We start from the raw sequence: 26,188 nt of genomic DNA on the forward strand, positions 1-26,188 counted from the left end.
TATAAACTGTATCTGTAGGGGCAGCTTTATATTTTTTCTCAATGCGAGGATTGAGGACCCTAGCCCTGACAGGATCCTTAAATACCTCTGTTGAGTGCTTGGTGACACCCTTAAGCATTGGTAAAATGGCAGTAGACCTTTGTGTGTTATCAAAAGTGTCTAATAGGAAATCTTCCTCCACTGCATCGGTGTGCAGGTCCACCCCATGATATTGTGCAGCTCTTTGGACTAGTAGATTAAACCCTATAGTGTCCTCTGGTGGGGAAGGTCTGGAAGGGTATACATCATCTTGGGGAACATTAGGCACATCAGGGGTGTTGTAATCATCCCATGGATTAGGTGACTGAGAGGGACTATTGGTGCCTGCTGGGTCGTGTGCACCCCCACCTAGGTCGTCAGAATCTATCTACATCATCATCTGGATTAGTAGATGGTGTAGGTGAATGTTGTGATGGAGGAGGTGTAGGAGGAGGAATAATATGGGGAGGTGGTGGAGAAGGGACCCTTAATGGAGAGGTTGGAATGTCCTTTGGAGGGGGAGAAGGTGCTGGAGCCTCAAGTGGTCTCTTCTTGGAGCTGAGAGTAAATTGTCCGGTTTTAGGATCCTTTACAAGAGTTTTCTGATTGGGATCCGGTGTAAAAAGTTCTTCTGAGTGGGCGTCGAAGTTTTCGGCTCCGTAGGTCTTTTATGCACAGAGTCGGTAGCTGGTGATGAGTCTTTTGGCTCAGGAGTGTGACCTTTTGCAATGTCTTTTACCGGAACCTGTTTTTTCAGTTTCGGGTGTTTTTTTCCGGCTCAGACGCGTGTGAATCTGGCGCTTTTTTACTCGGCTCAGAGTGCGGTTTCGGCATCGATGAGCCGCTGCCAGTCTTCGGCGCCGAGTGCTTAGGTGTCAGAGCAACGGCCGGCGTAGTAGAGGGAGATGGCTTCGGTCTCGGTATAGGATTGGCACCAGGAATAGGCTGGCTCGAGCCCGAGCCGCATGAAGGCCTAGTGCGCTTCTTTGCCGGGCCCCAAGGCGGGGCGTGGGGAGCACCCGGGCCCGAAGGTGAGGGTGTGACCGAAGCATTTTTTGAGGGTGTTGAGGAAGGGTTGGGGTCGACGGTCTTACTTACGACCTGTTGAGCTGGAGTGATGTCCTCGACTGAGTCTACGGCATCGGAGGATCCGATACTCTTCGGCGTGCTGGTGTTCTGGCACGTCGACGCCCTCTTCGAAGAAGTCGTTGGGGATCGAAGCTGACGAGCGAGCCATAGTTCTCAGAGCTAGTCGGTCCCGAATGGTTTTCTTGGAGCGGAATAAGGCACACGCCGAAGTCTTTGGCCTCGTGCTCCGGTGAAAGGCAAAGGTTGCACACCTCATGTAGGTCGGTGTTGGGAAACTTCGACCCACATTGAGGACACTTCTTGAATGGAGTTCTTTCCATGAGCAAGAAAGCAAGGCCTAGGTCGGCCTGAAGGCCTTCGTCGACGACCAGAATCGAAGACTTCGAAGTGGTAGAGAATCATGCCGATGTAGCGAGATCGAAACAATACCGTCAAACTGGGTGAGGATTGTGCGCCGAAGGAAAATAGGTTCCAAACTGGAGCGCAGGAAACACATCCGAGCCCGATGGCGGAAAAAAACAATCTGGGGATGGAGCCGATGCCCATGCGCAATGTGGTCCTAAGGAGGAGTCACCTATCTCGTGACTTCCAAAGAACTTTTCAGGACAACAAACTGCAAACATCCGGGCCCAAGACTAGGTGGCGCTCTATGCACAGTGTGCAATCTGCAGCTCATATGCCTCGAACACAAATGTTAGCAATAGATTTGCAGTTCACTCCTCTAGATTATCCTCGATCTTTTGGTTGGGTCTCAAATGGTCTTTGAAAGGGATAATGTTACCTACCCAGTAAGCATCTGATCTTAGCATGTAGAGCAGAGATTCACATGCTTTGCATACTCCTGCCATCTAGTGTTGGGTCCGGATGTTTGCAAGTTGTTTTTTGAAGAAGTCTTTCCAGTCACGAGGCAGGTGAGTCATCCTTACGGTGATAGTGTGCAAGGGCATCGACTCCATTGCTACAATGTTTTCCCGCAGATGGGGAGAATTGAGTTAGCAAAGGTAGAATAGAGATGTCCATGCGCATGTATATAAGATTTTTTTTAAACTGCAACAGGTATAGGTACCCGGGGAGGCGGATGGGCGCTTGTGAATCTACAGCTCTACATGCATCGAACGGAAAATGTTACCAACCAGGCAGTAGTTTGGCTTATTTCACTTCTCGGTAAATGAAATAAACTACAGTTCAGTGGAATACTTCAGGGAGAGGTAACACTGGACCAGGAGGGAAGAAGAAGAAAAGTACCCATGGATTATGTTACATGATGCACTAAGATTAGTTGTATAGAAATCTGGCCTTCCTGATCTTACTTTGAACACCAGTGTGAGAAGTTGGCCTGATAGGTAGTGTTTCCAATTCTGGAACCACTGGTTATCAGTCCAAGCAAACCCCAAAGATGTCAGGTTGTAAGTCAACCTTGTAGACAAGCTATCCTAGTGGTAGCATGGACTAAGCAGCCTTAAAGGCTTAACTTAAGAGGTCGTGTTAAGCGAGCTTGTTTTACCACATACAATCCTGTAATCAAATGAAAGGACACCACACAAGTATATATTATAAAAATATATGTATTTATTACTAAATTACTCCCCAGTACTCTTTATGAGGAAAGGGGCACAAGCGTTAAATCAAAAGCACTGTTACACATATAAAGTTGCACGTTTATGGATGAGGGCGGGTGGCCACTCAGACCATATATAAAAAAAATGGTATAAGTAACACTTTACGAACAATGGTTAGGCCTAGGGCCTAGAGATTCGCTGGGAGCAGTCAGGACAAGCAATGAAGAAGTCGGGAGTAGCCCACAGGAGACGGATGCAGCACGGAAAGTGCAGCGCGCACCAATGCACTGTCAATGGTGCGTAAAAGTCAATTAAAGTGAATAAAAAGATACTTCCGCTGAACCTAGGAACACAAAACTTTAGACACAGACCCTAGAGGTGTGTACCAGTGTAAAGACACCGGCGTTGCAAAGTTACCTCACCCACAGGCCGTGGGTGCACAGGGTCGAAGTGGCGTCGGGTTCTGTCACGCAGGTTCTGGGTGCTTGGAGCTGTTGCAGCTGCAGGCGCTGTGAAGCAGAAGTGTCCGGTGCGATCCAAGGGTGGATCGATGTAGAAAAGTACCTGAAAGCAGAGGGGACAGAGTCTGGGTCACTCAGCAGTGACCAGGGTGGAACCAGGACGGAACCAGGCAATGTCGGGCGCAATCAGGCGGTTGTCGATAGGCTTCTCTCCGCTGTCACGTGGGCTCTGGGGCATCTGCGACGTCCAGGAGCAGGTCACGATCTGTCCCACGTAGGCTCTCGCCGTCAGCACCGTCGGCTTGAAGATTGTAGCAAACAGCACTTGGCAAAAGCAATCCACGCGGAACCGGGAGATTGCTTATCACTCGAACCAGGAGGGTCAGAGTGGGTGCTCCTTTTCACAGGAGCTGGTGCAGATCTGGAGCAACCAGAAAAGCAAGTCGTATTTCGAAGTTCGTCGGCACAGGGGCCACAAGCCAGCTGGCAAGTGACCGGGCCAACGCGTCGAGCGCACACGAGCAGAAGGGCCCCACGCAGCACTCAGCGAGTGTGGAGGGGTGAGCTTTGGTGCAAGTGGAGCTCGGGGCTGGGGCTTCTCAAACCCCGGTGTACAGCTTCGAGGGTCACTCGTGGGCCGCACGGTCAGCGTCTCGTGGCCTTTTCAAGATGGCGTGCCCCACGCTTCCGGTCGCCTCCACGGGTCTCAGCTCTGCAGGGACTGTGGATCGGGCAGGTAGAAGGCAGGCAAGCTTGATCTCGTCGATCTCTGTCGCTCGAGTTCCGGCGGGAACTGCAACAAAGCAAGGGTCGAGGGCTGGATGGTGCCTGTTTGCACAGGGTGGTCACTCCTTGACCACAAGGGAGATTCTTCAGTCTTCTCACGTCGTGTAGAAAGTCGAAGGGTCCAGATTTCGTTTCTTATGTTTCTTCAGGATGATCTGAGGTCCGTTGGGACTGCTCCCCCTCTTATTCGAATCTAGGGGGTTGGACATCCTGCTAGGTCCCCTCCTATGGGTGGGACCCAGGAAGGGGGTGGTTACACCCCTCTCCTTTGATCCTGGCCGCGCTGGGACAGGGGCTGGGAGGCCCCAGAACCGGTTTGGCCGGATCCTGCAAGGGGCAGCCTTGTGCTCCCCAGGCAGTGTCTGGTTTCATTGAAACCTCCCTACTCCAATCCACTATCTCCTGTCTGGGGTGGTTTGACACCGCCCTGTGACAGAAAACTCTTTGTCCAGGCCTCCTCTGCCGGGTTTCGGTCAGCAGCAGGAGGTCAGACCCGTGTCTGTGGCAGGGGCATCCATTTTGTGGATCTGAGGCTCATTTTAAATCAACCGCGTTTCAGTAAAGTAACATGTCTTCTCCCTCTAGAAGGGTGGAATGCTATCCCCGTCGCCAGAACTGGCGAGGGGATAGTATTCCAATTCGTATGACACCTTACACGACATGTTTTGATAAAGCCAAACCAAAGTTGCTATATAACCGCGAGGATTATAATGCGCTTAAGAGTATATGGTATGGCATTATCCCGGATCAGCTTAGGGAGTTGTTCCCGACAGCTGCAGACAGGCTCAGCTCACGCCAGAGCACCATCTCACATAAAACCACGCACTCTGCCTCCAGGATTGATGAGGCCTTCCATAGGAGTGGCTTACAGGCTATATATGTGTCCAGATATAGGTTTAGATATAGGTATACTATATCTAAGCAAGGGGTGATTACACCCACTTGCCCCAGCTGAGTGATCAGCCAGTTGTGTCAATTTAGATAGCCAGCCAGGGGTGGCAAAAGATATGCTGCAGCCCCTGGTAGGCCTTGGATGCACCTATGCCCTGGGCACCTATAGTGCTCTGTACAGGGGCTGATAAGGTGACCCAAGCCAATCTAGTTATGCACCTAGGGTACATGGAATCCATTTTACAGAGAGAGCAGATAGCCTGGGGCCCTGATTAGCAGGGAACCAGGCCAACTAAGTCGAAAACCAGCTAAACACAGGCAAAAAATCTGGGGTAACCATAGTCAGGTAGCCACCTTCCTACATAACCCCCCCCCAAACGAAAGGAGATAAGGCTATCCTTGGCCAGGTAAGCCTTTATTGCCTGAGTGGCCATATAAGGAAGTACCTGCACTAGCATGGGTACCCCCTGTCTCATGGTCCACTAAGCAGTCCCTCACCCTAGGGGTATTAGAGGGTCTCCACCATAGGGAATCACTACCTTGGGTGTGTTTATGCAAAGTTAAAGGCTGGTTTGGATATGGAGTATTGAAGTGAGGCTCCACTATTTTTGGGCTCAACTTCCTCCAATTATCTTCCACCATATGTGCCTTTCTTTCTTCAACTGAGTTGCACTGAGCTCTCAGGGTCAACCTCTGGCTACCTAAAGCTGGAGGCTGGGTCCCTCTGTTTGGCTTGCTGGAGGGACAGTTCAGGTTTGGGCCCTTTGGGTCCCAGGTTTGGCTGTGCCCAACAGAATCCATCTGTGGGAGGTCCCTAACTGTTTTTAAGGGGGCTCCCTCAGGAGTTTTTAAAGTTTTCACCTTACTAGGCCTACTAGTTTTGGTGCCCCTAATCTGTTGATGGGGGTGCTTTGACAGGGGGCCCTCTGGGTCTCACTGTCCTTCTTGTCCTCTGCAGCCCTGGGCTGACTAAGGCAAGGTAGAGAGGGGCAGGTTACCTGCTCCAGACTGGATCCCACCTGAGAAGGGTCCACTGCCATCAGAGGCTCTGTCAGGCCAGGCCTAACAACCTCTGGGGCAGTTCCTTCATCAGGGGTAAGATCAGTTCCCTGAGGAGGCTGATCCTGTCCTACTGTCTGGTGAGGGGGAGATTTCTCTTCCTCCTCCATGCTCTCAGTTTGGGTGGAGTGATCCATCATTTCAGGCTTCACAACACACATATCTGTTTGAGTTTGGGCTGTGGCCATCACAGCCCCACCAACCTTTTCAGGAGGAGACTCAGTTTGGGTTTCTGCTGTTATCATAACAGCTTTGCTATTCTGTCTGGGAAGAGCTTCTGGTAAAGATGGGGCAGAGAGTTGCTCAGCCCTACCAACCTTTTCAGGAAGGACATCTTGAATTGGGGCCATAGCCAGTACAGCCCCACTAACCTTTCCATTGGAATTTACCATTCTAGAATGGATTTCCTGTTCAACCTCAGCCCAGGCTGAGATTTCCAAATCATTACCCAGTAGACAGTCTACAGGCAAGTTTGGTGACACTGCCACTCTCTTTGGGCCAATGACACCTCCCCAGCTGAGACTTACTACTGCCATTGGATGATTTGTTTGGATACCATCAATGTTTGTTACCTGGTATGTGGCACCTGGTAAAAGTTGCTTAGAGGGGACTATACAGTCAGCCACCATGGTGATGCTAGCCCCTGTGTCTCTAAAAGCTTCAACCTTCAAACCATTGATGATTGGTTCCTGTCTATATTTGCTCAAGGTATTTGGGCAAACAGAGAAGTTGGCAAACCCCATGCCAGTCTCATAGACAAGATCATTTGGGGATGGAGACCTGGATAGGCCAGGGTCCCCTTGGGCTCCAAAAGTAAACCCACCCAGATTCCTGGGTGTGCTCCCACTTCCTGGGGGATTACTGCTGACAGTAACAGGAGGTGTTGGAGCTGGCTTTGGAGGTATGTTTTCTTTATTGCCATTCTTGGGACAACAGCTGTCTGTTTTGTAATGCCCAACCTGTTTACAGGCATGGCAATAAGGCTTTTTCTCTGTTGAAGAAGTGTCTTGGGACCCACCCCCCTTCTTGGAGTTTTGGGGCCCTGGGGAAGTGTTTTCTTTACTTTTATCCCCACCCTTATCTTGAGGCTTGGTAGACTCCTTCTTCTGGTTATTGTCCTGATTCTTAGGCCTAATCCTGGTTCTGACCCACTTATCTGCCCTCTTTCCCAATTCTTGGGGAGAGGTCAAATCTGAGTCCACCAGGTGCTGGTGTAAGAGCTGGTTCTGACAATTACTAAGGATCTGCTCCCTCATAATCAAATTATACAATCCTGTGAAGTCATGTACTTTGCTGCCATTCAGCCAACCCTCCAGAGCCTTAGTTGCACAATCAACAAAATCAGTCCAGTCCTGAGTCTGTGTCTTCTGGGTATCTCTGAACTTTAACCTGTACTGTTCAGTGGTTAAGCCAAACCCATCTATCAGAACACTCTTCAGGATTTTGTAATTGCTGGCATCCTCATGTCTGACAGTGAGGAGCCTATCCCTCCCTTTCTCTGAAAAGGAGTACCATAAGATTGCTGCCCACTGTTCCTCAGGAACCTGCTGTACCATGCAGGCTCTCTCCAGAGCAGTCATCCATTTGTGGATGTCATCCCCTTCCTGATAGGGGGGCACAATCTTTGTCAGGTTTCTACTATCATAGGACCTGGGTTTCTCTTTAGGAATTTTGCTGCCACCAGTGGCATCTAAGCCACACAATTTTTTCTCTCTTGCTAAAGCAAGTTTAGCTTGAGCCAAGGCTACCTCTTCCCTTTCTATTTGGAGTTGGACAGCCCTCATCCTGGCCCTATGCTCTTTTCTCTGGGAGGAAGTCATTCCTCTTTGAGATTCTCTTGAGGCACTAGAAAGGTGAGAGTCCCTTGACAGAGATCTCTCCCCTCTATTACCTGGGAGAATTTGGTTATGAGATCTGGAGTGGTGCTGGCCCCCTCCATTCCCATGTAGGTCCAAGTTGGCCTGGTTAAGCCTGGCAACCTGTACCTGGTTTCCCACCTGATCCTGATCTTCAGGCTCTTCTACATCAGAGCCTTCCTCTGGGTCTTCCTCTTCCTCCTCTATTCCTTCTTGAAGATCCTCATTCTCAGGGGAGTTTATCCCTTCCTCTGTTTCTAAGGGAGTCTGAATCGCCTTGTCTAGGTCATCCTTTTCTAGGAGAGCTATTAGGGAAGGAATGGTAGGGCCTCTGCCCTTTTTTAGCCCCCTGGCTGTGCACAAGGCACTCAGGTCTTTGTGGCTAAGGTTGTCATATCTGGATGTTGTCCCTATAGGATCAACTATTACAGGAGCAGAGCCTGAAGCTCTACCTGTATCAGACATGACTGCTAGTGAGGTGTAAGTGGTGCACTTACCTACACTAAGTGGTTTCCTACTGTACCTTGCTAGTGAGTTGTAGTCAGGGTGTGCTAATCCCTTTAATCTACAACTACTAAGTTCAGTAGAACTTAATATGCTAAGCTTTTGATTTATATGTACCTAAGGTACTTGATGTGATCTTTCAATTTGATAAAGATTGCAATGGTAAAACAAACAGCAAGCTCAAATCCGCACCGCTGCACACCAACGTGAGAAGTTGGCCTGATAGGTAGTGTTTCCAATTCTGGAACCACTGGTTATCAGTCCAAGCAAACCCCAAAGATGTCAGGTTGTAAGTCAACCTTGTAGACAAGCTATCCTAGTGGTAGCATGGACTAAGCAGCCTTAAAGGCTTAACTTAAGAGGTCGTGTTAAGCGAGCTTGTTTTACCACATACAATCCTGTAATCAAATGAAAGGACACCACACAAGTATATATTATAAAAATATATGTATTTATTACTAAATTACTCCCCAGTACTCTTTATGAGGAAAGGGGCACAAGCGTTAAATCAAAAGCACTGTTACACATATAAAGTTGCACGTTTATGGATGAGGGCGGGTGGCCACTCAGACCATATATAAAAAAAATGGTATAAGTAACACTTTACGAACAATGGTTAGGCCTAGGGCCTAGAGATTCGCTGGGAGCAGTCAGGACAAGCAATGAAGAAGTCGGGAGTAGCCCACAGGAGACGGATGCAGCACGGAAAGTGCAGCGCGCACCAATGCACTGTCAATGGTGCGTAAAAGTCAATTAAAGTGAATAAAAAGATACTTCCGCTGAACCTAGGAACACAAAACTTTAGACACAGACCCTAGAGGTGTGTACCAGTGTAAAGACACCGGCGTTGCAAAGTTACCTCACCCACAGGCCGTGGGTGCACAGGGTCGAAGTGGCGTCGGGTTCTGTCACGCAGGTTCTGGGTGCTTGGAGCTGTTGCAGCTGCAGGCGCTGTGAAGCAGAAGTGTCCGGTGCGATCCAAGGGTGGATCGATGTAGAAAAGTACCTGAAAGCAGAGGGGACAGAGTCTGGGTCACTCAGCAGTGACCAGGGTGGAACCAGGACGGAACCAGGCAATGTCGGGCGCAATCAGGCGGTTGTCGATAGGCTTCTCTCCGCTGTCACGTGGGCTCTGGGGCATCTGCGACGTCCAGGAGCAGGTCACGATCTGTCCCACGTAGGCTCTCGCCGTCAGCACCGTCGGCTTGAAGATTGTAGCAAACAGCACTTGGCAAAAGCAATCCACGCGGAACCGGGAGATTGCTTATCACTCGAACCAGGAGGGTCAGAGTGGGTGCTCCTTTTCACAGGAGCTGGTGCAGATCTGGAGCAACCAGAAAAGCAAGTCGTATTTCGAAGTTCGTCGGCACAGGGGCCACAAGCCAGCTGGCAAGTGACCGGGCCAACGCGTCGAGCGCACACGAGCAGAAGGGCCCCACGCAGCACTCAGCGAGTGTGGAGGGGTGAGCTTTGGTGCAAGTGGAGCTCGGGGCTGGGGCTTCTCAAACCCCGGTGTACAGCTTCGAGGGTCACTCGTGGGCCGCACGGTCAGCGTCTCGTGGCCTTTTCAAGATGGCGTGCCCCACGCTTCCGGTCGCCTCCACGGGTCTCAGCTCTGCAGGGACTGTGGATCGGGCAGGTAGAAGGCAGGCAAGCTTGATCTCGTCGATCTCTGTCGCTCGAGTTCCGGCGGGAACTGCAACAAAGCAAGGGTCGAGGGCTGGATGGTGCCTGTTTGCACAGGGTGGTCACTCCTTGACCACAAGGGAGATTCTTCAGTCTTCTCACGTCGTGTAGAAAGTCGAAGGGTCCAGATTTCGTTTCTTATGTTTCTTCAGGATGATCTGAGGTCCGTTGGGACTGCTCCCCCTCTTATTCGAATCTAGGGGGTTGGACATCCTGCTAGGTCCCCTCCTATGGGTGGGACCCAGGAAGGGGGTGGTTACACCCCTCTCCTTTGATCCTGGCCGCGCTGGGACAGGGGCTGGGAGGCCCCAGAACCGGTTTGGCCGGATCCTGCAAGGGGCAGCCTTGTGCTCCCCAGGCAGTGTCTGGTTTCATTGAAACCTCCCTACTCCAATCCACTATCTCCTGTCTGGGGTGGTTTGACACCGCCCTGTGACAGGAAACTCTTTGTCCAGGCCTCCTCTGCCGGGTTTCGGTCAGCAGCAGGAGGTCAGACCCGTGTCTGTGGCAGGGGCATCCATTTTGTGGATCTGAGGCTCATTTTAAATCAACCGCGTTTCAGTAAAGTAACATGTCTTCTCCCTCTAGAAGGGTGGAATGCTATCCCCGTCGCCAGAACTGGCGAGGGGATAGTATTCCAATTCGTATGACACCTTACACGACATGTTTTGATAAAGCCAAACCAAAGTTGCTATATAACCGCGAGGATTATAATGCGCTTAAGAGTATATGGTATGGCATTATCCCGGATCAGCTTAGGGAGTTGTTCCCGACAGCTGCAGACAGGCTCAGCTCACGCCAGAGCACCATCTCACATAAAACCACGCACTCTGCCTCCAGGATTGATGAGGCCTTCCATAGGAGTGGCTTACAGGCTATATATGTGTCCAGATATAGGTTTAGATATAGGTATACTATATCTAAGCAAGGGGTGATTACACCCACTTGCCCCAGCTGAGTGATCAGCCAGTTGTGTCAATTTAGATAGCCAGCCAGGGGTGGCAAAAGATATGCTGCAGCCCCTGGTAGGCCTTGGATGCACCTATGCCCTGGGCACCTATAGTGCTCTGTACAGGGGCTGATAAGGTGACCCAAGCCAATCTAGTTATGCACCTAGGGTACATGGAATCCATTTTACAGAGAGAGCAGATAGCCTGGGGCCCTGATTAGCAGGGAACCAGGCCAACTAAGTCGAAAACCAGCTAAACACAGGCAAAAAATCTGGGGTAACCATAGTCAGGTAGCCACCTTCCTACATAACCCCCCCCCAAACGAAAGGAGATAAGGCTATCCTTGGCCAGGTAAGCCTTTATTGCCTGAGTGGCCATATAAGGAAGTACCTGCACTAGCATGGGTACCCCCTGTCTCATGGTCCACTAAGCAGTCCCTCACCCTAGGGGTATTAGAGGGTCTCCACCATAGGGAATCACTACCTTGGGTGTGTTTATGCAAAGTTAAAGGCTGGTTTGGATATGGAGTATTGAAGTGAGGCTCCACTATTTTTGGGCTCAACTTCCTCCAATTATCTTCCACCATATGTGCCTTTCTTTCTTCAACTGAGTTGCACTGAGCTCTCAGGGTCAACCTCTGGCTACCTAAAGCTGGAGGCTGGGTCCCTCTGTTTGGCTTGCTGGAGGGACAGTTCAGGTTTGGGCCCTTTGGGTCCCAGGTTTGGCTGTGCCCAACAGAATCCATCTGTGGGAGGTCCCTAACTGTTTTTAAGGGGGCTCCCTCAGGAGTTTTTAAAGTTTTCACCTTACTAGGCCTACTAGTTTTGGTGCCCCTAATCTGTTGATGGGGGTGCTTTGACAGGGGGCCCTCTGGGTCTCACTGTCCTTCTTGTCCTCTGCAGCCCTGGGCTGACTAAGGCAAGGTAGAGAGGGGCAGGTTACCTGCTCCAGACTGGATCCCACCTGAGAAGGGTCCACTGCCATCAGAGGCTCTGTCAGGCCAGGCCTAACAACCTCTGGGGCAGTTCCTTCATCAGGGGTAAGATCAGTTCCCTGAGGAGGCTGATCCTGTCCTACTGTCTGGTGAGGGGGAGATTTCTCTTCCTCCTCCATGCTCTCAGTTTGGGTGGAGTGATCCATCATTTCAGGCTTCACAACACACATATCTGTTTGAGTTTGGGCTGTGGCCATCACAGCCCCACCAACCTTTTCAGGAGGAGACTCAGTTTGGGTTTCTGCTGTTATCATAACAGCTTTGCTATTCTGTCTGGGAAGAGCTTCTGGTAAAGATGGGGCAGAGAGTTGCTCAGCCCTACCAACCTTTTCAGGAAGGACATCTTGAATTGGGGCCATAGCCAGTACAGCCCCACTAACCTTTCCATTGGAATTTACCATTCTAGAATGGATTTCCTGTTCAACCTCAGCCCAGGCTGAGATTTCCAAATCATTACCCAGTAGACAGTCTACAGGCAAGTTTGGTGACACTGCCACTCTCTTTGGGCCAATGACACCTCCCCAGCTGAGACTTACTACTGCCATTGGATGATTTGTTTGGATACCATCAATGTTTGTTACCTGGTATGTGGCACCTGGTAAAAGTTGCTTAGAGGGGACTATACAGTCAGCCACCATGGTGATGCTAGCCCCTGTGTCTCTAAAAGCTTCAACCTTCAAACCATTGATGATTGGTTCCTGTCTATATTTGCTCAAGGTATTTGGGCAAACAGAGAAGTTGGCAAACCCCATGCCAGTCTCATAGACAAGATCATTTGGGGATGGAGACCTGGATAGGCCAGGGTCCCCTTGGGCTCCAAAAGTAAACCCACCCAGATTCCTGGGTGTGCTCCCACTTCCTGGGGGATTACTGCTGACAGTAACAGGAGGTGTTGGAGCTGGCTTTGGAGGTATGTTTTCTTTATTGCCATTCTTGGGACAACAGCTGTCTGTTTTGTAATGCCCAACCTGTTTACAGGCATGGCAATAAGGCTTTTTCTCTGTTGAAGAAGTGTCTTGGGACCCACCCCCCTTCTTGGAGTTTTGGGGCCCTGGGGAAGTGTTTTCTTTACTTTTATCCCCACCCTTATCTTGAGGCTTGGTAGACTCCTTCTTCTGGTTATTGTCCTGATTCTTAGGCCTAATCCTGGTTCTGACCCACTTATCTGCCCTCTTTCCCAATTCTTGGGGAGAGGTCAAATCTGAGTCCACCAGGTGCTGGTGTAAGAGCTGGTTCTGACAATTACTAAGGATCTGCTCCCTCATAATCAAATTATACAATCCTGTGAAGTCATGTACTTTGCTGCCATTCAGCCAACCCTCCAGAGCCTTAGTTGCACAATCAACAAAATCAGTCCAGTCCTGAGTCTGTGTCTTCTGGGTATCTCTGAACTTTAACCTGTACTGTTCAGTGGTTAAGCCAAACCCATCTATCAGAACACTCTTCAGGATTTTGTAATTGCTGGCATCCTCATGTCTGACAGTGAGGAGCCTATCCCTCCCTTTCTCTGAAAAGGAGTACCATAAGATTGCTGCCCACTGTTCCTCAGGAACCTGCTGTACCATGCAGGCTCTCTCCAGAGCAGTCATCCATTTGTGGATGTCATCCCCTTCCTGATAGGGGGGCACAATCTTTGTCAGGTTTCTACTATCATAGGACCTGGGTTTCTCTTTAGGAATTTTGCTGCCACCAGTGGCATCTAAGCCACACAATTTTTTCTCTCTTGCTAAAGCAAGTTTAGCTTGAGCCAAGGCTACCTCTTCCCTTTCTATTTGGAGTTGGACAGCCCTCATCCTGGCCCTATGCTCTTTTCTCTGGGAGGAAGTCATTCCTCTTTGAGATTCTCTTGAGGCACTAGAAAGGTGAGAGTCCCTTGACAGAGATCTCTCCCCTCTATTACCTGGGAGAATTTGGTTATGAGATCTGGAGTGGTGCTGGCCCCCTCCATTCCCATGTAGGTCCAAGTTGGCCTGGTTAAGCCTGGCAACCTGTACCTGGTTTCCCACCTGATCCTGATCTTCAGGCTCTTCTACATCAGAGCCTTCCTCTGGGTCTTCCTCTTCCTCCTCTATTCCTTCTTGAAGATCCTCATTCTCAGGGGAGTTTATCCCTTCCTCTGTTTCTAAGGGAGTCTGAATCGCCTTGTCTAGGTCATCCTTTTCTAGGAGAGCTATTAGGGAAGGAATGGTAGGGCCTCTGCCCTTTTTTAGCCCCCTGGCTGTGCACAAGGCACTCAGGTCTTTGTGGCTAAGGTTGTCATATCTGGATGTTGTCCCTATAGGATCAACTATTACAGGAGCAGAGCCTGAAGCTCTACCTGTATCAGACATGACTGCTAGTGAGGTGTAAGTGGTGCACTTACCTACACTAAGTGGTTTCCTACTGTACCTTGCTAGTGAGTTGTAGTCAGGGTGTGCTAATCCCTTTAATCTACAACTACTAAGTTCAGTAGAACTTAATATGCTAAGCTTTTGATTTATATGTACCTAAGGTACTTGATGTGATCTTTCAATTTGATAAAGATTGCAATGGTAAAACAAACAGCAAGCTCAAATCCGCACCGCTGCACACCAACGTGAGAAGTTGGCCTGATAGGTAGTGTTTCCAATTCTGGAACCACTGGTTATCAGTCCAAGCAAACCCCAAAGATGTCAGGTTGTAAGTCAACCTTGTAGACAAGCTATCCTAGTGGTAGCATGGACTAAGCAGCCTTAAAGGCTTAACTTAAGAGGTCGTGTTAAGCGAGCTTGTTTTACCACATACAATCCTGTAATCAAATGAAAGGACACCACACAAGTATATATTATAAAAATATATGTATTTATTACTAAATTACTCCCCAGTACTCTTTATGAGGAAAGGGGCACAAGCGTTAAATCAAAAGCACTGTTACACATATAAAGTTGCACGTTTATGGATGAGGGCGGGTGGCCACTCAGACCATATATAAAAAAAATGGTATAAGTAACACTTTACGAACAATGGTTAGGCCTAGGGCCTAGAGATTCGCTGGGAGCAGTCAGGACAAGCAATGAAGAAGTCGGGAGTAGCCCACAGGAGACGGATGCAGCACGGAAAGTGCAGCGCGCACCAATGCACTGTCAATGGTGCGTAAAAGTCAATTAAAGTGAATAAAAAGATACTTCCGCTGAACCTAGGAACACAAAACTTTAGACACAGACCCTAGAGGTGTGTACCAGTGTAAAGACACCGGCGTTGCAAAGTTACCTCACCCACAGGCCGTGGGTGCACAGGGTCGAAGTGGCGTCGGGTTCTGTCACGCAGGTTCTGGGTGCTTGGAGCTGTTGCAGCTGCAGGCGCTGTGAAGCAGAAGTGTCCGGTGCGATCCAAGGGTGGATCGATGTAGAAAAGTACCTGAAAGCAGAGGGGACAGAGTCTGGGTCACTCAGCAGTGACCAGGGTGGAACCAGGACGGAACCAGGCAATGTCGGGCGCAATCAGGCGGTTGTCGATAGGCTTCTCTCCGCTGTCACGTGGGCTCTGGGGCATCTGCGACGTCCAGGAGCAGGTCACGATCTGTCCCACGTAGGCTCTCGCCGTCAGCACCGTCGGCTTGAAGATTGTAGCAAACAGCACTTGGCAAAAGCAATCCACGCGGAACCGGGAGATTGCTTATCACTCGAACCAGGAGGGTCAGAGTGGGTGCTCCTTTTCACAGGAGCTGGTGCAGATCTGGAGCAACCAGAAAAGCAAGTCGTATTTCGAAGTTCGTCGGCACAGGGGCCACAAGCCAGCTGGCAAGTGACCGGGCCAACGCGTCGAGCGCACACGAGCAGAAGGGCCCCACGCAGCACTCAGCGAGTGTGGAGGGGTGAGCTTTGGTGCAAGTGGAGCTCGGGGCTGGGGCTTCTCAAACCCCGGTGTACAGCTTCGAGGGTCACTCGTGGGCCGCACGGTCAGCGTCTCGTGGCCTTTTCAAGATGGCGTGCCCCACGCTTCCGGTCGCCTCCACGGGTCTCAGCTCTGCAGGGACTGTGGATCGGGCAGGTAGAAGGCAGGCAAGCTTGATCTCGTCGATCTCTGTCGCTCGAGTTCCGGCGGGAACTGCAACAAAGCAAGGGTCGAGGGCTGGATGGTGCCTGTTTGCACAGGGTGGTCACTCCTTGACCACAAGGGAGATTCTTCAGTCTTCTCACGTCGTGTAGAAAGTCGAAGGGTCCAGATTTCGTTTCTTATGTTTCTTCAGGATGATCTGAGGTCCGTTGGGACTGCTCCCCCTCTTATTCGAATCTAGGGGGTTGGACATCCTGCTAGGTCCCCTCCTATGGGTGGGACCCAGGAAGGGGGTGGTTACACCCCTCTCCTTTGATCCTGGCCGCGCTGGGACAGGGGCTGGGAGGCCCCAGAACCGGTTTGGCCGGATCCTGCAAGGGGCAGCCTTGTGCTCCCCAGGCAGTGTCTGGTTTCATTGAAACCTCCCTACTCCAATCCACTATCTCCTGTCTGGGGTGGTTTGACACCGCCCTGTGACAGGAAACTCTTTGTCCAGGCCTCCTCTGCCGGGTTTCGGTCAGCAGCAGGAGGTCAGACCCGTGTCTGTGGCAGGGGCATCCATTTTGTGGATCTGAGGCTCATTTTAAATCAACCGCGTTTCAGTAAAGTAACATGTCTTCTCCCTCTAGAAGGGTGGAATGCTATCCCCGTCGCCAGAACTGGCGAGGGGATAGTATTCCAATTCGTATGACACCTTACACGACATGTTTTGATAAAGCCAAACCAAAGTTGCTATATAACCGCGAGGATTATAATGCGCTTAAGAGTATATGGTATGGCATTATCCCGGATCAGCTTAGGGAGTTGTTCCCGACAGCTGCAGACAGGCTCAGCTCACGCCAGAGCACCATCTCACATAAAACCACGCACTCTGCCTCCAGGATTGATGAGGCCTTCCATAGGAGTGGCTTACAGGCTATATATGTGTCCAGATATAGGTTTAGATATAGGTATACTATATCTAAGCAAGGGGTGATTACACCCACTTGCCCCAGCTGAGTGATCAGCCAGTTGTGTCAATTTAGATAGCCAGCCAGGGGTGGCAAAAGATATGCTGCAGCCCCTGGTAGGCCTTGGATGCACCTATGCCCTGGGCACCTATAGTGCTCTGTACAGGGGCTGATAAGGTGACCCAAGCCAATCTAGTTATGCACCTAGGGTACATGGAATCCATTTTACAGAGAGAGCAGATAGCCTGGGGCCCTGATTAGCAGGGAACCAGGCCAACTAAGTCGAAAACCAGCTAAACACAGGCAAAAAATCTGGGGTAACCATAGTCAGGTAGCCACCTTCCTACAACCAGTGACCCAGGAGTTTGTGGTAAATGCAGCAGCAGCAGCATGTGATCACAACCAAAGTAAACTAATCCTAGAGCACATACAAATCCGACGTTGTCCACAACCCTGCAGCAGAACAAGCACCGCATTTGACTGGTATGATGAATTAATCTTTGCATGGGTTGGGTTAAGTATCCACTGTGGAAGTTTCAACTGGCTGCTTGCCTCTTGAAAAAGATGTAAAGGAGTACTTTGAGCAGAGGGAGTATGGAGAGTACAATCATGGGCTTGCATCATACCTTTGTGATCTTCTGAATCCGACTGGTGTCGATAGGCCGACTGCCTTTGCTGATAGGCACGGTGTTCCAGCCATCATCAGCCACCTGGCCTCCTCTGTTCCCACCTCCACTTCCACCACCACCACCACCTTAAACAACAAAAGTAAGACCTACTCAGAATTTCTCATTTCATTGGACCAGCAGTGCAAAAGAACCACGTTAAAGGACTGCAAAAAGAAATGTTTGATAACGGCAAATAGAAGAAAAACACAATAAACTAAGGTGACTAAACACCGAAAGTGTCAAGCTTTTATCAGAAAAAGGTCTATTCCTAATCAGTCTAACCTTCATATTAAGCATGTTCTATAACTCAAGCAATAGCTCTGTTAATCAAGACATGAATAAGTTTTGTGTATACCAGTAAAACGGATGGCTGGCTCTGGAAGGAAATACTGACGCGTAAAAGAAAGGATTAGGTTACTTACCCTTTGCATACTCCTGCCATCTCCATCTAGTGTTTGGTCTGGATGTGTGCAAGTTGTTTTTCTTCTAAGAAGTCTTGAGTCACGAGGTAAGAGGACTCCTCCTCTTGGTGTTACTGCGCATGGGCATCAACTCCATTGTTAGATTGTTTCCTCACATGCGGGTGGGAATGGAGTAAAAGTATCAGTAACGAGATGTCAATGAATGTGAAAGTATAGCTAGGAACTGCAACAACCATAGGTGTCCAGGAGGAGAGTGGGCACATGTGAACCTACAGCACTACATGCCTAGAGCGGATGCTCACAGGGTAAGCAACAATCTGTTTGAGGCATGTGTGGCTGTAGATGCGCATGCTTTGCATATTCTGTATAGCAGCACATTCGATAAGGAGTGGCTAACCAGTGGGCATTGCAGTTGTTTGAAAAAGTGTACATAGCACCGCCTGTCCTACATTAGCTTGTTGGCATGCTAAAAAATCCACACAATAGTGCGTGATGAAAGTGTGTGGTGTAGACAATGTAGCTGCTTTACAAATGTCAGCTATAGGGATATTGCCTAAGAAAGCCACAGGTGCCCCTAATTTGCAAGTAGTGTGCGCTCTAGAGGGTATAGACAAAGTTAACTTAGCTTTGACATAGCATGTCTGAATACATTTAGCGATCCATCTAGAATATCCAATTTAGATATGGTTTTCCTTTATGAGGGGTGCAAAAGAAAAGTTGTTTTGCTTTGCCAGTCTTTGGTTGTGTCAATAGAACACATTAATGCTCTTGACAGCTAATGTAGGACAAGCTCTTTCTGCCACAGAATCTGGTTGAGTGAAGTGAAGAAAACGGGTAGTTTAACCGATTGGTTAAGGTGGAAAAGCAACACTACCTTTGGAAGGAAGTTGGGTTGGTACAAGAACCAGCTTATCCACATGTAGTTGGGAATAAAGTTATTCTATAGTTATAGCCTGGAGCTCACCGACAAGTCTTAGTGAAGTAATGGCAATTAAGAAACCTACCTCCCAAGATAGAAATTGGAGGGAGCAATTGTGCAATAGTTCAAAGGGTGGACACAATTATTGTGAGAATATTGATATTCCAAGCGGCTGCAGGTGGGACTCTGGTACCACCACTCCCATGTATGCACATCATCTTGCCCCCAATGCAATTAGTTGAACCTATCCTGGAGCGAGGGCCCTGCGCACTGGCACCATCCCAGTGGCGTCCCCCTCCCATTACCTCACCAAGGATTAAACAGGGATACACCTGCCTTGGTGACACATGACCCTGACCAAGCATCTCCTACTGACCCTAAAGTATACCCCTCTACATCTTAAGGGCCAACAGTCTGGGGTCTTCACCTAAGCGCAGCAGCAAGACTGCATGTTTACGCACACTTTAGAATGACAGTTATCAGCACATTTGGATATCATTAAAAATGCATTGCAATTGCAGCCCCTAAAGGCATCACAGATGATCACAGGATTAAGTTGTAAATACTGCCAGACACCCTAGCAGGAGTGTCCAGCCACTTAAATCCACTTTGCATGTGACATCACCTTACACCAGTACTTCACATTGAACATCAGTCCATCTAAAAGAAATAACCATTAAAAAATGCATTTCAGTGCAATTACGCCATTAAACCTCCAGGGGATGCCCTTCGAGACACCTCCAACTCAGCCCTTCAATCTTTGATGCACTTCTCAATGAACCCCCAGCAGTAGAACAAAAGTTCCAGCCTAGGAGGTGATGCAATCTTCGCTGAGAGTTGAGGGGTTATTCTTTTTAAAACCTCAAGAAACTTAGGGTGAGACTTCGCTTTGTGCTGGGGGCAAGACTGCGCTGCTCCAGCAGCTCCCCCCAGCACCTTTTCACACTCAAGGGTGACCCCTCTCCTCTGGGGGCCACCAAAACGCCAAAAACAATCCATTCCTCATGCCTTGCAAGGCATCATGGGGCGCTTCAAGCTCCTGCCGCTTTCTGGGGCCTCGGTGGGGGGCCCGGTCCCACCCGGACCCCCAGGTAAGGCTATGCGATGCGGGGAGCCCACACCCAGCCGCTCCACGCTTTGGTCGGGGGCCCGGTCCTACCAGGCCCCTGGCTCCTCCTTCCTTGTCCGTGGCCCCGGTCCCACTCGGGACCCCCGCAGGCGCTCCACGTTGGAGGGCAGACTCCTGGACCAGCGGCGGAGCCTCACGCGCTTCGCGATCTGGGGGCCACAGGTCCAAGGTCGCTCACCTTCTGGGGGCCATATCTCAGCCCCTGGAGGTCCAATCTGCCCCATCTTCGCATCTTCTTGCTCCTGGTGGTGTCCCACAGCCACTGGGAGCACTCTCCTTCACTCTCCAAGAGGGTGCACTCTGCAGGGAGCGGTCTGCACTGGCTCCCTGCACCAGCTTTTCGCCTGGCTCTCCTCCTGCGCCTCTTCTCCCTGCGCAGAGGACCCTGCTTCTGCGCACCGGTCTTGGGTGCTTCTTCTGATGCGGTTAGGGGCCTGGGTGTCAGCCAGGGGGTCTCTCCTTCAAACTGGCCATTGTCAGGCTCCAGCACCTTCCACCTCAGCAGACCACACCCCAGGGAGAGCTTCTCTTCCTGTGCAAGTACTTTTTAAAAGTGGAGTAGGGGGCTGGCAGAAAGTCTCTGTGGGTCCTATCAAACAGCGACACATCACTTCCCTGCCCCTGCTCCCTCCTTGTCCAGCCTCTGGGTTTGTTCAAAATGGAGTCGTTCAGTGTCTCTGGGCACGATATGAATGTCAGCAGCCTTACATGCCAAGTACAGATGCATACTGGTAAGTAGCATATTCCGTTCGAGGCATGTGGGCTGCTGAATTCATATCTGTGCATAGAATAAATAGCAATTACCTCCTTATTGGCGGTTGCCCGTGCCAGCTGCAGCAGTCTGAAAGAGTTCTGAGAACAGCCTGTCCTACAGCCGCTTGCTGTTTGGAGTGTACATCTACACAGTAGTGTTTGGTAAATGTATGTATGGTGGTCCATGTGGCTGCTCTACATATATCCTCTAGAGGAATGTTACCCAGGAAAGCCATGGATGCCCCTAACGTGTGTGGAATGCGCTCTTGGGGGAACTGTTCAAGTGCGTTTAGCTTTTTGATAGCAGATTTGAATGCATTTAACTATCCACCTGGCTATACCTGATTTGGAAATCGGGTTGCCTTTATGTTGTGGAGAGAAGGCAACAAATAGTGGTTTAGTTTTGCGAAAGTCCTTTGTCCTGTCGATGTAATACAGGAGAGCTCTTTTGACATCTAAAGTGTGCAGTGCTGTCTGCCACAGAGTCAGGGTTTGGAAAGAAAACAGGCAGTTCAATGTTTTGATTAATGTGGAACTGCGAGATAACCTTTGGCATGAACTTGGGGTTGGTGCGCAGCACCACCCTATTAGCATGAATTTGTATGTAGGGCTCTTGAATTGTGAGGGCTTGAAGCTCGCTGACTCTTCGCAGCGATGTGATGGCTATTAGAAAGGCCACTTTCCAAGTTAGAAACTGTATCTCACAAGAATGGAGTGGCTCAAAGGGAGGTCCCATGAGCCTGGTGAGAACGATATTTAGATTCCAGACAGGCGAAGGAGGGTGTCTGGGAGGGATCACTCTTTTAAGGCCCTCCAAAAAGGCTTTGGTGGCAGGCACTCTGAAAAGTGAAAGGTGCTGTCTATTCTGAAGATAACCGGCTATAGCAGCCAAATGTATCCTGATGGAACTATATGCTAGGTTGCATTGGTACAGATGCAGTAGGTAACATATGATGTTCTGCGTGGAGGCATCCAGCGGATTAATGTCATTGTTGGAACAGTAAATGACAAAGTTTCCATTTAGCTGCATAGCAAGCCCTGGTTGTAGGCCGCCTTGCCTCCTTGATGTTCATACACTCAGGGGGCAAGTTGAGGTAGCCAAATTCTATGACCTCAGGAGCCAAATCGCTAGGCTCAACTGTTGAGGATCTGGGTGCTGAATGTCTCCATGGCTCTGAGTGAGGAGGCTGGGAGTGAGGCGCAGCCGCTCGTGAGGCACCACTGAAAGCTCCAGGAACGTGGTGTACCAAGCCTGCCGTGCCCACGTTGGAGCAACCAGGATGAGCGTCATGGAGTGCTGGCGCAGTTTGCGTGCCACCAGCGGTATGAGTGGGGCTGGGGGAAAAGCGTACGCAAATCTGCCTGACCAGTTCATCCATATCGCATTGCCCTGAGACTGCGGGTGTGGGAACCTGGCGGCGAAGCTTTGGCATTTTGCGTTCTCTTTTGTGGCGAACAGGTCTATCTCTGGATGACCCCACCTTTGGAAGTACGGTTGGAGTACGGATGGATGTATCTCCCACTCGTGCTTTTGATGGCTGTGCCTGCTGAGCAGGTCCGCCATCTGGTTGTCCTTGCCCGGGAGATGCTCCGCCATGAGGAAGATGTTCCTCTGAATGGCCCACTTCCACATGCTCTGAGCCAGATGAGACAGCTGCGGAGAGTGTGTGCCTCCCTGCTTCTGAATGTAGTACATGGCTGTCATGTTGTCCGTCCGGATCAACACGACCTTGTTGCACAGATGTACTTTGAACGCCTTCAAGGCCATGAAGATTGCCATCAGTTCCAACACATTGATGTGCATCTTCCTTTGCTGTAGTGTCCACAGACCCTGCACCGTGTAGTGGAGCACATGCGCTCCCCATCCCTGGAGAGAAGCGTCCGTCGTCAGGATAATCTGTGGCACAGGCTCTTGGAATGGTCAGCCCTTGCAAAGGTTTTGTGGATTCCACCAATGCAGAGAGTTGTATGCCCGACCGCTCACCAACACTAGGTCTGTCAGTTGCCCATGAGCCTGAGTCCACTGACGTGCGAGGCACTCCTGAAGCGGACGCATATGTAGTCTCGCGTGCGGGACAATGGAGATGCAGGAGGCCATCATACCTATCAACTGCATGAACACCTTCGCTGGAAGCGAGTGTTGAGGTCTGAATCGTTGGATCAGCATTTGGATACTGGCGATTCTCACTGAATTTGGCTGCGCAGTGGCTGCCAGAGTGTTTTTTGTCGCGCCCAGATACTGCCGTACATGGGCGGGCTGGAGATGGGATTTTGGGTAGTTCAGAGAGAATCCCAGATCGTGCAGGAGATGAATGGTGCGGGACACATGGTCGGCGCACTGTTGTTCTGTTCTTGCTTGAATGAGCCAGTCGTCCAGGTAAGGGTAGACGTGTACGTTCTGGCGCCGTAGATGCGCCGCCACAGTCGCTAGGCACTTCGTAAAGACCCTTGGCGCTGTGGTGACCCCGAACGGCAGAACCCTGAACTGGTAGTGCTGGTCTTGGATTGTGAATCTGAGATACTTCCTGTGGGAAGGATGCAGGGGGATATGAAAGTATGCATCCTGTAGGTCCAGCGTAGCCAGGAAGTCCCCCTGTCGAAGCAGAGGGAGTACCTGCTGCAACGTGAGCATATGGAAATGCTCCGAGAGAATGTACCAGTTGAGGGGCCTGAGGTCCAGGATGGGCCGCAGGGAACCGTCTTTTTTGGGGATTAGAAAGTACAGGGAGTAAACTCCTGTACCCCTTTCCTGCAGTGGGACGAGCTCTATTGCCCCTTTTTGCAGCATGACCTGAACTTCCTGCTGCAACAAGAGCAAGTGCTCGCCGGCCATAGGACGGTTTCTTGGAGGTATGTTCGGTGGAGTGGAAGTAAGTTCCAGACAGTAACCGTACTGGATAAGAGACTTGACCCACCTGTCCGTGGTGATGGATTTCCACGCGGGCAGGAACTGCTGGAGTCTCCCCCCGACCGGTGTTGTGTGGTCGGGGGGCAGTGACAAGGCGTCACTGCTTGTTGGCGGCGGTGGACCTGGAGCTGCTGTTTCCACGTCCCCTGCCCTTGATGTTGTTGCCTCTGTAGCCACCTCTACCCTTGTTGGTGTATGAGGTTTGGGTATTGCCCTTGTAGTACTGGGTGGATTGCGATGCCTGACCCCTTGAGGTGCCTCTGGTATTGGAGCGGCGAATGGAGCCACCCCGAAACTGCTGAGACTGAAGGGCCCCCATAGATTTAGCAGTGTATCTTTTTTCATTTTCTCAAGCGTCGCATCAACCTCAGGGCCAAACAAATGGTCAGGATTAACCGTCTGGTTAAGGATGGTCGTTTGTATATCAGGTTTAAACCCTGAAATCCTAAGCCATGCATGTCTTCTGAGCAACACACTAGTGTTGATCGCCCTGGATGCTGTATCAGCCACATCTAGCGCACATTTTATGGAAGCGTTTGTGATGAGCTTTCCCTCTTGAATTAACATCTCCCCTGCCTCCTTGTACTGGTCAGGCAAGTGCTGCAGCAGTGCTTCTAGGGTGTCATAGTGAGCCCTATCGTAGCGTGCAAGTAGGGCCTGCGTGTTCGAGATGCGCCAAATGTTAGCTGCCTGTGCAGCAATCCGTTTCCCTGAGGCCTCAAATATTTTTGACTCTTTGTCTGGGGGAGGAGCGTCACCAGTTGTCTGTGAGTTCGCCCTCTTGCGAGCGTTGGAAACAACCAAAGAGTCCAGTGGCAAGTGTCCCTTGATATATGTTGGATCCAAGGGCGCTGCCTTATATTTTTTATCAATGCGTGGATTGATGACACGTGCCCGAGTGGGCTCCTTGAAGACCTCCTGCGCGTGCTTGAGCACTCCCTTGAGCATTGGCAAAGTTTTGATTGACTTTTCGGCCACAGAGAAAGTGTCAAACAAAAAATCCACATCCACAGGATCTGAGTGCAGCTCGACATCGTGGTTAGCCGCAGCTCTATCGATTAGCGCGTTGAAGGCAGCAGAGTCCTCCGTTGGCGAGGTTTTCGCCGCAAAGAGATGCGGTTCCTGACCCGACTGCGGGTCCTCAGGGTCGCCTCCGGCAGACGAAGGTTCATGTTCCTCCTCCGGGTCCGAGTACGCCGGATAGTTGTACTCGACCTCATCCTCGACGTCATCCTCGACGTCATCCCCCGCGGTGGAGCGAGCTGGGGAACGCGGCAGGTCACCTGGAGATGCCGGCGCCAAAGGTGCTGAAGTACCCGCAGAGTCCTTCTTGTTCTTGAGAGGAATGCGAAAGTGTTCCAGCACCGGCTCCGTGGTGATTTTCCTCTTGAGGCGGGACAGTTTCCCGGTATTGGCGTCGATGATGACTTCACGACGTTCTTCCTCCGCGAGAGGCTGGAGCCGAGGTTTAGACACCACCGGAGACGCTTTGGGCGTCGATACCTCCTTCGATGGCACCCCAGCCACCTGCTTCGAAGCGAAGGCCTTCGGCGTCGACTTCGGCGGCAGAGAGAAGCGGATAGGCGCTTGTGCCTTGGACGGCTTCAGCGCAGGCTTCGACACCCCAGCTTCAGGGTCGGGAAGCTCCGCGGCCTTCCGAATCCGTTGCAGGGACTCCTGGACTTTCTTCGAAAGGGCTGGAGATGGAGTGACCGCTTCGCTTGATTTCCCTGATTTGGGAGTGGTGTCGGCAAGAGGCACCGTCTTCGGAGTCGACGCGGTACCGTCCTTGGCTCCGACGGCCGGGGAAGCCAGAGCTTTAGGATCGCCTTGACGCTTCTTCGGGTCTTCGACCGCGACCCTCTTCGGCGCCGACGCAGCTGCATCGGACGACTTCGCCTTCGGCACCGACCCTGAGGCCTTTGGGTAGGCCATCTTGGCAGGACTGTCCATGTCGGCCATTTTGAATTTCTTGGATTTTGACGCCTCCAGAGCCTTCTGTACCGCTTTCACTTTCGGTTTCGAAGCTGGAGGTGTTGAACCTGAAGGCTTCACTTTCGTTTTTGGAAATGTGAGTGGCACCTCCAAAATGTCCGTGGCCGGGCCCGTAGGCGGGGCTGCTGGACCAATAACATGGTCTTGGGTAAGGCCCGAAGGCGATCCCTCGACCTCGGCCGCAGGAAGGGGGTCGACCCCTGAGTCAGTCCGGGGATGCTCCTCCTCTGAGCTATCCCCCACGGTGGCAATGGCCGTATCGTCGTCCCCTACCTCGTCGTCGGCTTCGTCAAACTCCTCGTCTCCTGCGTCGTAGGCCTCCCCCTCGGACGCAGGGCTAGAGTCCGAAACCTGTTGGACATTGTCGCTTCCAACGTCTTCTTCGAAGATGTTGTCCGGCGGGGGCGCAGACAGTTTGGCCTGGAGTCTCGCAGCCCGACGAATCTTGAGGGTCTTCTTGCACCGGAACTTCGAGCAGGCCATACACCTGTCCTCGTCGTGGTCCGGCGACAGACAAGTGTTGCACACTGGGTGCACCTCGAGGTGCGGGTATTTCGCGTTGCACACCGGGCACCGT

The 26,188-nt window shown here is 50.9% G+C and overlaps 1 protein-coding gene across 3 annotated transcripts in view; it reads right to left on the reverse strand.

The window, feature by feature from the left end:
• Window positions 1-26,188, reverse strand: part of EIF4G1 (eukaryotic translation initiation factor 4 gamma 1) — a 1,004,595-nt gene that overhangs the window by 296,089 nt on the left and 682,318 nt on the right. For all 3 annotated transcript variants that reach the window (XM_086944451.1, XM_086944450.1, XM_086944449.1), the window contains one exon: window positions 17,444-17,571. In XM_086944451.1, the coding sequence (XP_086800577.1) occupies window positions 17,444-17,571 (128 nt within the window). The remainder of the gene's footprint in view (window positions 1-17,443; window positions 17,572-26,188) is intronic.

The sequence above is a fragment of the Lissotriton vulgaris genome, chromosome 11, assembly GCF_964263255.1.
Source record: "Lissotriton vulgaris chromosome 11, aLisVul1.2, whole genome shotgun sequence".
Taxonomy (NCBI): domain Eukaryota; kingdom Metazoa; phylum Chordata; class Amphibia; order Caudata; family Salamandridae; genus Lissotriton; species Lissotriton vulgaris.